This window comes from Mesoplodon bidens, assembly GCF_964165515.1.
Source record: "Mesoplodon bidens genome assembly, chromosome: 6".
In the NCBI taxonomy this organism is placed as follows: domain Eukaryota; kingdom Metazoa; phylum Chordata; class Mammalia; order Artiodactyla; family Ziphiidae; genus Mesoplodon; species Mesoplodon bidens.
Window position 1 is genome coordinate 58,598,798 of NC_138162.1, and position 15,879 is coordinate 58,614,676.

General features: G+C 36.3%; 1 protein-coding gene across 6 annotated transcripts in view; it reads right to left on the reverse strand.

Annotated features, from left to right (window-relative positions):
• Positions 1 to 15,879, reverse strand: part of FOCAD (focadhesin) — a 311,561-nt gene that overhangs the window by 157,700 nt on the left and 137,982 nt on the right. For all 6 annotated transcript variants that reach the window (XR_014016190.1, XM_081238309.1, XM_081238312.1 and 3 more), the window contains 4 exons: positions 10,752 to 10,856; positions 10,257 to 10,358; positions 9,601 to 9,731; positions 7,599 to 7,725 (listed from right to left, as the gene is read on the reverse strand). Coding sequence is in view for 5 of the 6 variants with exons in the window: in XM_081238309.1 (XP_081094435.1) it covers positions 7,599 to 7,725; positions 9,601 to 9,731; positions 10,257 to 10,358; positions 10,752 to 10,856 (465 nt within the window). In the remaining variant the exon portion in view is untranslated. The remainder of the gene's footprint in view (positions 1 to 7,598; positions 7,726 to 9,600; positions 9,732 to 10,256; positions 10,359 to 10,751; positions 10,857 to 15,879) is intronic.

A 15,879-nucleotide genomic window follows, 5' to 3' on the forward strand; every position in this document is an offset into this window, starting at 1 on the left:
GGGATCAGGAGAGACCTTCGGGGGATAGGAGGGGAACACAGCCAGCATGTCCCCTGCCCACTCGGGCCCCAGCAAGAATGCTGGAATCCTGGGCCTGAACCTCCACCCTCTGAGACTTCCTCTGGCTGCATGAGTCCTGAGCCTAAGCCCCACCCGCCCAAGGCTTCTTCCAGCCTTTTTTTTTTTTTTTTTTTTCCTGCTGAGGTTCTGTTTTGCATTGTTGTTGTTTCATTTTTATTTTTCTAACTTTATTTTATTTTTTATTGTTTCTTATTGTTCTGCTCCTTTTGGTTTGTTACATTTTTTTTTTCTTTTTTTGCCACACCACATGGCTTGCAGGGTCATGGTTCTCAGGCCAGACGTCAGGCCGGAGCTCCAGTGGTGGGAGCACCAAGGCTGAGCCACTGGAATGACAGAGAGGTACAGGCCCAAGGGAATATTAATCGGTGTGAGCTTTCCCAGAGGTCCTCATCTTGACACTAAGACCTGGCTCCACCCAACTGCCTGCAAACTCCAGTGCTGCAAGCCTAACAGCAAACAACCAGCCAGACAGGAACACAGCCGCACCCATCAAAAAAAATGAGATGACAAAAAAATATGCTACAGGCAAAGGAGCAAGCTAAATCCCACAAGACCAAATAAGTGAAGAGGAAATAGGGAACCTACCTGAAAAAGAATTCAGAGTAATCATAGTAGATGATGATACAGAATCTTGGAAACAGAATGAAGGCACGGATTGAGAAAATACAAAAAATGTTTAACAAGGACCTGGAAGAACTAAAGAACAAGCAAACTGTTATGAACAACACAATAACTGAAATGAAAAATACACTAGAAGGAATCAATAACAGAAAAACTGAGGCAGAAGAACGAATGAGTGAGCTGGAGGATAGAATGGTGCAAATAACTGCCAAAGAGCAGAATAAAGAAAAAAGAATGAAATGAGGACAGCCTCAGAGACCTCTGGGACAACACTGAATGCACCAACATTCGAATTATAGGGGTCCCAGAATAAGAAGAGAAAGAGAAAGAGTCTGAGAAAACATTTGAAGATATTACATTCAAAAACTTCCCTAACATGGGAAAGGAAAAAGCCACACAAGTCCAGGAAGCACAGAGAGTCTCATACAGGATAAACCCAAGAAGAAACACACCAGGACACATAATAATCAAAGTACCAAAATTTAACTGAAAGAAAAAATATTAAAAGCAAGGGAAAAGCAACAAATAACATGCAAGGGAATCCCCATAAGGTCCTCAGCAGATTTTTCAGCAGAAACTCTGCAGGCCAAAAGGGAGTGGCAGGATATATATACATATATATATATATATATATATATATATATATATATATTATTTTTTTTTTTTTTTTTTTTTTTTTTTTTGCGGTACGTGGGCCTCTCACTGCTGTGGCCTCTCCTGTTGCGGAGCACAGGCTCCGGATGTGCAGGCTCAGCGGCCATGGCTCACGGGCCTAGCTGCTCCGCGGCACGTGGGATCTTCCCAGACCGGGGCACGAACCCATGTCCCCTGCATCGGCAGGCGGACTCTCAACCACTGCGCCACCAGGGAAGCCCCAGGATATATTTAAAGTGATGAAAGGGAAAAAACTACAACCAAGATTACTCTACCCAGCAAGGATCTCATTCAGATTCGACAGAGAAACCAAAAGCTTTACAGACAAGAAAAAGCTAAGAAAATTCAGCACCACCAAACCAGCTTTACAACAATTGCTAAAGGAACTTCTCTACACAGGAAACACAAGAGAAGAAAAAGACCCACAAAAACAAACCTAAATCAATTAAGAAAATGGTGGGGCTTCCCTGGTGGCGCAGTGGTTGGGAGTCTGCCTGCCAATGCAGGGGATGCAGGTTCGTGCCCCAGTCCGGGAAGATCCCACGTGCCACGGAGCGGCTGGGCCCGAGAGCCATGGCTGCTGAGCCTGCGCATCCAGAGCCTGTGCTCCGCAAGGGGAGAGGCCACGGGAGTGAGAGGCCCGCATACCGAAGGAAAAAAAGATGGTAATAGGGACATACATATTGATAATAACCTTAAATGTAAATGGATGAAATGCTCCAACCAAAAGACATAGACTGGTTGAATGGATACAAAAGCATGACCAGTATATATCTTGCCTACAAGAGACCAACTTCAGACCCAGGGACAGATACAAACTGAAAGTGAGGGAATGGAAAAAGATATTCCATGCAAATGGAAATCAAAAGAAAGCTGGAGTAGCAATACTCGTATCAGATAAAACAGACATTAAAATAAAGAATGTGGGCTTCCCTGGTGGCGCAGTGGTTGAGAGTCCGCCTGCCGATGCAGGGGACACGGGTTCGTGTCCCGGTCTGGGAAGATCCCACATGCTGTGGAGCGGCTGGGCCCATGAGCCATGGTCGCTGAGCCTGTGCTCCGCAATGGGAGAGGCCACAACAGTGACAGGCCCACATACCGCAAAAAAATAAATAAATAAATAAAATAAAAAATAAAGAATGTTACAAGAGACAAGCAAGGACACTATATAATGATCAAGGGATCAATCCAAGAAAAAGATATAACAATTATAAATATTTATGCACCCAACATAGGACTGCCTCAATAGATAAGGCAAATGCTAACAGCCATAAAAGGAGAAATTGACATTAACACAGTAATAGTGGAGGACTTTAACACCCCACTACCACCAATGGACAGATCATCCAGACAGAAAATTAATAAGGGAACACAAGCTTAAAATGACACAACAGACCAAACAGACTTAATTAATACTTACAGGACATTCCACCAGAAAGTGGCAGAATACACTTCCTACTTAAGTGCACACAGAACATTCTCCAGGACAGATCACATCCTGGGTCACAAATCAAGCCTCAGTAAATTTAAGAAAATTGAAATCATTTCAAGTATCTTTTCCGACCAACACTATGAGATTAAAAATCAATTCCAGGAAAAGAAACAGTAAAAAAATACAGACACATTGAGGCTAAACAATACACTACTAGATAACCAAGAGATCACTGAAGAAATCAAAGAGGAAATCAAAAAATCCATAGAAACAAAGGACAATGAAAACATGACGACCCAAAACATATGGGATGCAGCAAAAGCAGTACTAAGAGAGAAGTTTATAGCAATACAATCCTACCTCAAGAAACAAGAATAATCTAAAATAAACAATCTAACCTTAAACCTAAAGCAAGAAGACAAAGAAGAACAAACAAAACCCAAAATTGGTAGGAGGAAAGAAATCATAAAAATCGAAGCAGAAATAAATGAAATAGAAACAAAGAAAACAATAGCATAAATCAATGAAACTAAAAGCTGGTTCTTTGAGAAGATAAATTGATAAACCTTTAACCAGACCAATCAAGAAAAAAAGGGAGAGGACACAAATCAATAAAATTAGATATGAAAAAGGAGAAATTACAACGGACACCGCGGAAATACAAAGGATCATAACAGACGACTATAAGCAACTATATGCCAATAAAAAGGACAACCTGGAAGAAATGGGCAAATTCCTGGAAAGGTATAATCTTCCAAGACTGAACCAGGAAGAAACAGAAACTATAAACAGACCAGTCACAAGTAATGAAATTGAAATCGTGATTTAAAATCTTCCAACAAACAAAAGTCCAGGACCAGATGGCTTCACAGGCGAATTCTATCAAACATTTAGAGAAGAGCTAACACCTATCCTTCTCAAACTCTTCCAAAAAATTGCAGAAGAAAGAACACTCCCAAACTCATTCTACGAGGCAACCATCACTCTGATACCAAAACCAGACAAAGACATCACAAAAATAGAAAATTACAGAACAATATCACTGATGAACATAGACACAAAAATCCTCAACAAAATACTAGCAAACAGAATCCAACAACACATTTAAAGGATCATACACCATGATCGAGTGGGATTTATCCCAGGGATGCAAGGATTCTTCAATATACGCAAATCAAAAAATGTGATACACCATATTAACAAATTAAAGAATAAAAACCATATGATCATCTCAGTAGATGCAGAAAAAGTTTTTGAAAAATTCAGCACCCATTTATGATATATACTCTCCAGAAAGCGGGCATAGAGGGAAACTACCTGAACATAATAAAGGCCATACACAACAAAACCATAGCAAACATCATTCTCAATGGTGAAAAACTGAAAGAATTTCCTCTAAGATCAGGAACAAGAAAAGGATGTCTACTCTCGCCACTATTATTCAACATAGTTTTGGCAGTCCTGGCCATGGCAATCAGCGAAGAAAAAGAAATTTTAAAAATCCAAATTTATATATAAAACACTGATGAAAGAAATCAAAGATAACACAAACAGATGGAGAGATATACCATGTTTTAGATTGGAAGAATCAATATTGTGAAAATGACTGTACTATCAAAAGCAATCTGCAGATTCGATGCAATCCCTATCAAATTATTAATGGCATTTTTCACAGAATTAGAACAAAAAATTTTACAATTTGTATGGAAACACAAAAGACCCCGAATAGCCAAAGCAATCTTGAGAGAGAAAAACGGAGCTGGAGGAATCAAGCTCCCTGACTTCAGACTACACTACAAAGCTACAGTAATCAAAATAGTATGGTACTGGCACAAAAACAGAAATATAGATCAATGGAACAGGATAGAAAGCCTAGAGATAAACCCATGCACCTATGGTCACCTAATCTGTGACAAAGGAGGCAAGAATATACAATGAAGAAAAGACAGTCTTTTCAATAAGTGGTGCTGGAAAAACTGGACAGCTACATGTAAAAGAACGAAATTAGAACACTCCCTAACACCATACACAAAAATAAAATCAAATGGATTAAAGACCTAAATGTAAGAGCAGACACTATAAAACCCTTAGAGGAAAACATAGGAAAAACATTCTTTGACATAAATCGCAACAAGATCTTTTTTGACCCACCTCCTAGAGTAACGAAAAGAAAAACAAAAATAAACAAATGGGACCTAATGAAACTTAAAAGCTTTTGCACAGCAAAGAAAATCATAAATGAGATGAAAAGACAATCCACAGAATGGGAGAAAATACTTGCAAACAAAGCAACTGATGAGGGATTAATCTGAAAAATACACAAACAGCTCATGCAGCTCAACATCAAAAAAACAAACAACCCAATCGAAAAATGGGTGAAAGACCTAAATAGACATTTCTCCAAAGAAGACATATAGATGGACAAGAGGCACATGAAAAGATGCTCAATATCACTAATTATTAGAGAAATGGAAACTGAAACTACAATGAGGTATCACCTCACACCGGTCAGAATGGCCATCATCAAAAATCTACAAACAATGAGGGTGTGGACAAAAGGGAACCCTCTTGCACTGTTGGTGGGAATGTAAATTGGTACAGCCACTATGTAGAGCAGTACGGAGGTTCCTTAAAAAACAAAAAATAGAACTACCATATGACCCAGCAATCCCACTACTGGGCATATACCCTGAGAAAACCGTAATTCAAAAAGACACATGTACTCCAATGTTCACTGCAGCACTATTTACAATAGCCAGGACATGGGAGCAACGTAAATGTCCATCAACAGATGAATGGATAAAGAAGATGTAGTCCATATATACAATGGAATATTACTCAGATATAAAAAGGAACAAAAATGGGTCATTTGTAGAGATGTGGATGGACCCACTCTGTCATACAGAGTGATGTAAATCAGAAAGAGAAAAACAAATATCATATATTAATGCATATATGTGGAATCTAGAAAAATGATACAGATGAACCATTCTGTAGGGCAGGAATAGAGATGCAGCGGTAGAGATCACACATGTGGACACAGGAAGGGATGGTGGGATGAATTGGGAGATTAGGATTGACATATATACACTACCATGTGTAAAACAGACAGCTAGTGGGAACCTGCTGTATAGCACTGGGAGCTCTGCTTGGTTCTCTGTGGTGACCTAGATGGGTGGGATGGGGGGGGAGGGAGGCCCAAGAGGGAGAGTATATATCTATACATATAGTTGATTCACTTCGTTGTACAGCAGAAACTAACACAACATTGTAAATCAACTATACCCCAATTTAAAAAAAAAATCACATGATCATCTCTATAGACACAGAAAAAGCATGTGACAAAATTCAATATCCATTCATGATAGAAAATTTCATCAAAGTTGGTGTAAAAGGAACATATCTGCTCATAATAAAGGCCAATTATTATAAACCCACAGCTAACATCACACTCAATGGTGAAATGATGAAAAGCTGAAAGAATTTCCTCTAAATTAACAGATGAATGGATAAAGAAGATGTGTGTGTGTGTGTGTGTATTCCAAATATACATAATGGAATATTACTCAGCCATAAAAAGGAATGAAATTCTTCAATTTGCAACAATGTGTATGAACCTAGAGTATATTATGCCTAGTAAAATAAGTCAGACACAGAAATATAAATACTCTATGTTATACTTATATGTGGAATCTAAAAGATAAAACAAATGACCGTACATAACGAAACAGAAACAGACTCACAGATACAGAGAACAAAGTAGTGGTTACCAGTGGGGAGAAGGAAGGGAGGAGGGGGGAGGTAGGGCTATGTATTATGAGACACAAAATACTATGCATAAAATAAATAAGCAACAAGGATATATTGTACAGCACAGGGAAATATAGCCATTGTTTTTTAATAACTTAAAGGGAGTATAATCTATAAAAGTATTGAATTAATATGTTGTACACCTGAAACTAATATGATATTATAAATCAAATATACTTCCATTAAAAAACAATAATAAAGCCGCTTACAAGGCTGCATAAAAATTTTTTTTTACATAAAAAACTTTTGTTAGGTCGATGAATGATCTTTGATGTAATTACCACATTTTCCCAAAAGATTAAAGATTTCCTCTGCTGTGCTATAGTTTTGGGAGCAGTCTGAAGTTCAGAAGATGATTTAGAGACTCGGTTCTAATATCAGTCCATCCTACCCAGTCTGATCATTAGGAAAGAAAGGATCCTCTGCCAATCTTCAAGCCAACAAAAGGTTTTGCTGGCTATAAAACTGCCACTGGGGGCTTCCCTGGTGGCGCAGTGGTTGAGAGTCCACCTGCCGATGCAGGGGACACGGGTTCATGCCCCGGTTCGGGAAGATCCCACATGCCACGACCGAGAGCCATGGCCGCAGAGCCTGTGCTCCACAATGGGAGAGGCCACAGCAGTGAGAGGCCTGCATACCACAAAAAAAAAAAAAAAAAAAAAAAAAAAACTGCCACTGGCCCATGCCGATTTCCTTACCTCCTCTGCTTCTAAGGCTCTCTAATCACGAAACCGAGAAGCAAATGTACTCAAGAGTTCTCCTATAACCATACTTCTCCTATATTAACAAAAATAAATAACAACAGGGAAGAATCTAAAGTCTGGTTTTCTTTAGCCTCTAGAAAATGTCTACATGTTTCAAGACTTCCCTCTGCAAAGAATTTGTAAAGTAGACTGTCTTATTTCACTCTTCTGAACAAAAATCTCCTACATCCTTGTAACTACAATGTCTTGTAAATTATTTTCTTCCAAATTATACAAAACAACTCAAAAAAGCCCACCTCAGCCTGGCAGAGTGCATGAAGACCTTGTAACACCAAGGCTGCTGGAGTAGCTTGGTCAGGCTTAGTGCATTCATTCAACATCTGGGAAATAGCTGCCAACATATCTGCACCATGCTGATATGGCCTACAAGAAATGACAGTTTAGACACAAGATTAAAGCCAAAGAACTATATTACTACTCCAAGGTCTTTTGCCTGAACAAAAACATTAATGCTTTTCTTTACTCTTGTGCCTATCAAGCGTTGACCCTCAACTAGTAATACCATATGCTTTTGTTCAAAGATTTGCATCTTCATCATTTCTGCTGTAACTTCAGGCTCATTTTTGGTATTATTACCCAAAAAAGAAGACACTCCTTAACAAATTTTATTCTCCCTGAATCACAAAACCTATTGTCTGAATCGACAAAAACTCAACTCTATAATAATAGTGAAAAGAACTGACTTACCTTATTGAGATCATCAGTAAAGCCAGGGATTTGAGATCAGAAGATGATTGGTCATAGCAGTATTACAAACTTAGGTGGGTATGCCTATCACAATAACGACGATAATGATAATGATGATAAAAACAATAATAATATGAATTATAACTGACTGAGCACTTACTTCATGCCAGGTACTGTGCTGGATTCACTCACTCATCCTCCTCTCCTTCCTCTATCCCACATACATTGTGCTATCCCCAGAATGCTTTTAACTTCATAAAGAAGTGCTCAGGTCTGCATTCTTTGTAATCCCTCAGCGATATAATACTTCTCTCTATTTAACAAAATATCAATTGAAAAAATTACCTGACTGAATTCTATTGCTTCACTGTCCGCCAAATGGAAATCATTGAACAGAACTGGAAAATTTTGATGGCTCTCAAGATGGTAACTGAAAGGTTCACTGAATAAGTTTTCAACAGACTCTGATCTGGTCTGATGTTTAGCGTCTCCTAAGCCTCAGCTTTAAGTATGTAAAATTAAAATGTCGGCTATCATCTCTAAATTTTTTCCATGCCAATACCTCAAGAGAATCTGAACTCTTAAGTCTTGGGTTAACACGTGTGTAGCTTTTAGACTAAGATGTTTTTTGTGTTGCCAAAAGGCTGAAGCTTAGAAAAGAGGCAGAACTCCTGAGGCTTAAATACAGTCTGATCCAAGATTTTACTTGAAACAGAAATCATCCACATTATCAGCATCTGGGCCAACCCATTCATTGCGCAGCTTCAGGAAGTACCATTCACAGTGTCATCATTGACATAAGTGAGAATGATGCTCTAAGAATTCTACAGTGCAGTGGCTCAATCAATATATGAAACTGCAGGATTATAACTCATTTCAAATGTATCAAATCTATTTCCTCTCTAAGATTTTGGCCTTACCCTAATTCAAGAAAATAGAAATCTGGCAAGGTGGAGCTTTGCTTAGTGTTATTTCAGTCTTGTCACCGCCTGCCTAGTTATTAACCCATAACCTAGAATAGCAGTCATCTCCCTAACATCTTCACGTCTTCCTAAACCCTAAAGCATACACAGGAATTCAAGGTCATTTCCCTCCTTGTAATAATTCCTAATAATTAATTCCATTCAAGGAGTTACAAATAAGGCCTTCTCTATTAAAACATCTTATAAAAATCAAGTATAACATAAGGAGAATATAAGAAAGAACAGTTTGATCCATAATCCACTGCTTAGGTTTCAGGAATTTATATATAGAAAAATAGAAAATGTAACATCATATGTTTTATTACAACATTAAATTATTACACAGAAAAGGATATATAAATAGCCTCTAAACCTAGATATAAGTCTAGACCTGAAAAGACATGCCTTCTACTCAAAGTTATTGTCTGATGTTACTAAATTTTACAGTCAGACAACTTGACTTTAATATTCATTTATTCTTACTCAAACATCCTCTGCCTATCTTTCCTCGCTTCTTGCTTGCAATAAAAAAATTAAATGCAAAATAATATATCATGATATACATTCCCAAGGGTCAAGCATGTCTTACCTTTGCTTGCATATATCTCTGATCGATGCTGCTTTAGCTATCAGTTTCTCCCATTGGACCTCCTTGCCCACAGACAGAGAGGGCACATCGGACATGGCCATCAAACGCTGCAGTTCAGGATAGACACGATCCTAAGAAGGCAATTTCACAAAAAAGGTAATTTCACAACTTGAGTTGAATAATAATTGTCTCCTTTTATGCAGCATTTTCACCTCTAAATCTTACATCTGCATTGCAAATTATAATGTGTTTCATCTAATCAGAAAAAAAGAATGCTGTTATGATTGCTGGGGATTTTCTTACAGATCCCTGTACTGTTCATTTCATAAAACAAGAAAAAAGTGGCAAAATCTCACTCTAATTACAAAGGCTCTAATCACTTATATTTCTAACACTTTATCCACACAAATGGAAAAATAAATTTCAGAATTAAGGAAATAAGATTATTTTCTATTATCAATTTCTCTGAGAGTCAATCACAACTGACCGCATTATAGATCAAAAGCACCACACTAAATCAAAATTTCTCAATGCAATCATTGATGTCACTCACTAATATTACTATATCAAAGCAGTGTCATGCATAATGACAAAATTAGCTTTCTTCAGTGAAAGGGACATGCATACTACTCATACAAGTGTATATCTGAGCTTACCTGTTTTTCCCACAAAGAAGTCAACAAGCGCAGAGTGATAGCTTTTAGTTGCGGAGTGGTTCCAAGAAGTTGAATTACTCGTAGAATTTGTCCTATGCACACCTAGGAAACATTGAAAAAACTTTGGTTTCATAAATGCAAATGTGGATAACCCCAAGGTTACCAAAGGAACTTAAAAACCTCTTATTATAAAGACTGAAACAGAAGCTTACTACAGTACTACCCATCTCCTCAGAGGTTGGAGATAGCTTTGGGAGGAGCTAGTTAGCAATTCTGGGGGCATAAAGACCCAATCTCAGACAATAGCCAATGGGAAAACTTGATGAAAAAATGATTTTAAAAAATTAATTCTTAAATATTGTAACAAAAATGTTTGGCCCAACAAGGGAAGCAGTGATCAAGGCAAAATTAAAGGGTCAAAATTTCTCATGACAACAAACAAAATTCATGTCTCACTTTCTTTTTGCCCCAAAGTAAGTTGCTTAATATACAAACCTTGTGAACACCAAGCGTAGGCAAAGTATACAAGATATCATTGTATAACACAGGTTCCAGTGGTCTTCCTAATTTGAACATCAAAACTGGAATCAGATTTGGTACCTAAAATGAATTTAAAGAACATATAAATTATGCCTTTTAAAAGAAATCAATCTATAAAGCAATCATTATTTCATTTTTCTCCAAAGGAATACTATGAATATATATGAATTAAAAGCCTAAAAAAATGTCAGTTAGCCATTTGTTATTAATGGTAACTTCAGAGTACTGCTAATATTCTATCTCTTTTATAATTACCTGTGAGCCCTTGTTCTACCCATTTATACACGTATACATATTACAGGGGCTTTTTGGTGTTAAGAAAATGCTTTTCTTAACTATGACATTAACTCTCAGCAATACAAAAATAATTAATATATATCCTGCCCTAAAGAAGCTTACAGTTCTAATGAGTAGCACAGTGAAATATTCAATGGTTATTCCAATGTAAAATAATTAAAAACAGTTGTAATGTAGGGGGGTTAATGGACAAAAATTTCCCTCCACGTTCATATTTCAATCCCTATGCATGACACAATAAAATAAGAAGAGCAAAATCATTTGTGGATCAAAAGACTTAATATTGTTAAAACGGTACTATTTCCCAAATACATCTACATATTCAATGCAATCCCTATCAAAATCCCAGGTAGCCTCTTTGCCAAAATTCAGAAATTGATCCTAAAATTCATTTGAAAACAAGTGATCCTGAAGAGCCAAAACAATCTTCAAAAGGAACAAAGTTTGAAGATTCAACCTTCCCAAATTCAAAATTTATTACAAAGTTACAGCAGTCAAAATAGTGTGGTACTGACGTAAGGATATAAATATAGATCAATGAAATAGAACTCAGAGTCTAGAAATAAATCCTTATATTTAAGTCAATTGATTTTAGACAGAAAGGCCAAGAAAATACAATGCAGAAAGAAGAGTCTCTTTGAAAAATGGTGTTTGATTTTGACAACTGTATTTCCATATGCAAAAGAATTAATTTGGACCCCTTCCTCACACCACATGTAAAAATTAACTCAAAATAGATTTCAGACCTGAATATAAGAGCAAAAACTGTAAAGCTCTTAAAGAAAATATAGGAGTAAATCTTTGTGACCACTAGTTAGGCAAAGCCTTCTTAGATATGACACCAAAAGTATGAGCAACAAAAGAAAACAAAACATTTCATCAAATTAAAAATATTTGTCCTTCAAAAGACACTATAAAGAAAATGAAAAGAACAACCCACAGAATGGAAGAAAATATTTGCAAATCATATATCTAATGAGGAACTTACATCCCGAATATATGAAGAATTCATACAACTCCATAATAAAGGACAAATGACTCAATTTTAAAAGAGCAAAGGATCTAAAGAGATACTTCTCCAAAGAAGATAAACAAATGGCCAAAAAAAAAAACCACAAAAAGATAATCAGCATTAGCCATGACACAAATGCAAATCAAAATCAAATGATGCATGACTTCATACCCAATAGGATGGCTTGAAACCACAGCAAGTGTTAGCAAGGATGTGGAGAAATTGGGACCTTCATACACTGCCAGTGGAAAAGTGAAATGGTGCAGCCCCTTTGGAAAACAGTCTGACAGTTTCTCAACTGGCTAAACAGAATTACCATATGATCTAGTAACTGTACTCCTAAGTACCTACCCAAGAGAAATTAAAACATATAACCACACAAAAACTTGCATGTGAATGTTCACAGAGGTATAATTAATAATAGCCAAACAGTGGAAACAACCCAAATATCCATCAACTGATGAAGGGATAAATAAAATACAGCATATCCATATGACAGAATATTATTCTGCCATGAAAAAGTAATCAACATGGATGAACCATGAAAACATCAAGTGAAGTAAAAGAAGCCAGTCACAAAAGACCACATATTATATGATCCATTTATATGAAATGTCCAGATAGGCAAATCTACAGAGACAGAAAGTAATTGCTTAGCATCGGGGAGGTGTAGGAGAAAATGGGGAGTGATTGCTAATGGGTACAATGTTTCTTTTGGTGGTGATGAAAATGTTCTTAAATTATCTGTCATTATGGTCGCACAATTCTGTGAATATACTAAAAGTCACTTTGTACACTTTGAATGAATTAATTAAATGGCATGTGAATTAAATATTATAAATATATATAAAATATATTTATATGTATATTATTTATATATATATATATATATATATTTTTTTTTTTTTTTTTGCGGTATGTGGGCCTCTCACTGTTGTGGCCTCTCCCATTGTGGAGCACAGGCTCCGGACGCACAGGCCCAGCGGCCATGGCTCATGGGCCCAGCCACTCCGCGGCATGTGGGATCTTCCCAGACCGGGGCATGAACCTGTTTTCCCTGCATCGGCAGGCGGACTCTCAACCACTGCACCACCAGGGAAGCCCTTATTATTTTTATATTTTTTAATAAATATATAAAACTATATTTTAAAATAATTAAGTGAACACCTATTATGAGCAAGGATCTCTACTTGATGGCACAAAATGTAATGCCAAAAAAAATTTTATTTTTCTTATAGTGTATTTGACAAGTTTGTTACCCAGAAGTTGATAAATTTCCTCTATCTGCTGTAGTCTTAGAAAACTTGTTCCTTCTAAGCTTAGAAGACATCTATTTTAATTCAATCTCGAGAAGGAAAAGAAAAAATCCTCCTAACCCTACCAACAAAAAAGTGACAATTAAACACTGACTCATTAATGTGCCTGACCATCACATACCACAGCAGCATTCGGAGCTACACATGTAATGGCTACAGGCACACAACACACAGCCAGAATTTATGATGTTTTTAACAACTGCTGGGGCTCTATTGGAACAGAAGTTCCAGCACCCTCACCTTGAGCAAACGAAAGGAAACAAATTTTTGAACTGGCTTTTTAATTCCCCATTTTAATTAAAAAAGGTTATCTTAGATTGCACTGCACAGGCCTCAATGAATTACTACTCCTGGGAAGATTTCTACAAAGACAGTTTGACAGATTCTTAGTTCTGAGAAGGGCAATCGGTACATATAGTGGCATTTTACAAAATACTGTATTTAATTATATGGCTTTTAACAGATGTTTTAATTATATTGTCAGGAAAGAAATAAAGTATTCTACTTATGCTAAAGAGTACACCTCCTTCACGATCCTCAGACCTAAAGAAGTACGTAAGGGTGTTTAGTTTTCTCTGGTAAGTTCAGAAATTAAAAAACAAAGTGGGAAATTTTTACAGCAAATAATCTTAGATCTTGAGGCTATTCTAGTTCATATTAAATTCTCAAATCAATGGAAAAACAAAATAGGTGTTATTTCATTAGGAAAACATAGATATAGATATATATGTGTGGAAAACATTTTTTGCATAAAGTCTGAGCTGTTGTTTTCCAAATGAAAAGACATATGTGTATTTATTGATTTACTTGAGATGTCATTATGGGCTCTTGATTCCTCTGCTCTTGAGTCTTCTATTCTCTGGAAGCAAAAAAAGAGAACGAATACTCTGTCTTTACCTTAAATTTAAAATAAGCTGGCAAGTGCCCTATAATTCACTGTCTCGAGACCTCTTGGTTTCATAAAACTCAATGTTTTCTCTCCCTCCTTCAGAATTCAAGTCCTTGATTTAAAAAATTTGATTTCAAATGATGGAATCATTAAGGAAACCCCTCCCATAAGACTATCAACAGGTTTCTCAGCAGAAATTTTGTAGGCCAGGTGGGCACGCAGAATGATATATTCAAAGTACAAACAAACAAACAAAAAAACCCAGCCAACTAAGAATACTATATCCAGCAAAACTTTCTTTCAAAAATGTAGGAGAAATACTTTTCTAGATAAACAAAAGCTGAGGGAGTTCATTCACTAGGCCTCCCTTACAAGAAATGCTAAAGGAAGTCCTTCAAGTTGAAAGGAAAGAACATTAGACTGCAACATAAAAATATATGAAAGTATAAAGCTCAGTGATAAAGGTAAATGTATAGAAAAATATAGAATACTGTAATATGTCACTTTTAATACTAGAATAGGAGATAAAGACATAAATACAAATAGCTAACTATAAAGATAGGTTAATGGATACACAACATTAAAAGATGTAAATTGTGACATCAATACCATAAAGTGTGTGTGTGGGGGTGAAAAAGTAGAACTTTTACATGCAATTAAAGTTAAGTTATTATGAGCTTAAAACAGGCTATTATAACTGTAAGGTGGTTTCAGTTAAGTGCCATGGTAACCACAAAGAAAATACCTATAGAAGATACATAAAAGATCATGGTTAAGGAATCAAAGTATTTCACTACAAAAAAATCAACAAAACACAAAGTAAGACTGAAAGAGAGGAAAAGAGGGACAAAACAGCTATAATTCAGACAAAAACCAGTTAACAAAACAGCAATATTACATCCTTCCTGATCTATAATTACTTTAAATGTAAATGGATTAAACTCCCCAATCAAAAGACAGAATGGCTAAAAGTTAAAAGACAAGATACAACTAAATGCTGTCTATAAGAGATTTACTTTATATTTCAGGACACACATAGGCTAAAAATAAAATGACAAAAAAGATACTCTATGCAAATAGTAACCTCTAAAAGAAAGCAAGGATAGCATAACTTATACCATGCAAAACAGACTAAGTCAAAAACTGTCACAAGAAACAAAGACAAACATTATATAATGATAAAAGAGTCAATTCACCAGGAAGTTAAACAATTATAAATATATATGCACCCAACATCAGAGCAATATATGTATGCTCAAATATACAAAGCAAATATTGACAGAACTGAAGGGAGAAATAGATACCAACACATATAATAGATTTCATTACTCAACTTTCAATAATAAATAGAACATCCAGACAGAAGATCAATAAGAAAACAGAGGACATGAACAACACTATGGACCAAATGAAACTAACAGACATATACAGAACATTCCATCCAACAGCAAGAAAATACAAATTCTTCTCAAGTGCATACGCAACATTCTCCAGGAAAGATCCACGTGTTAGGTCACAAAATAACAAATTTAAGAAGACTGAAATCATACTAAGTATCTTTTCTTACCA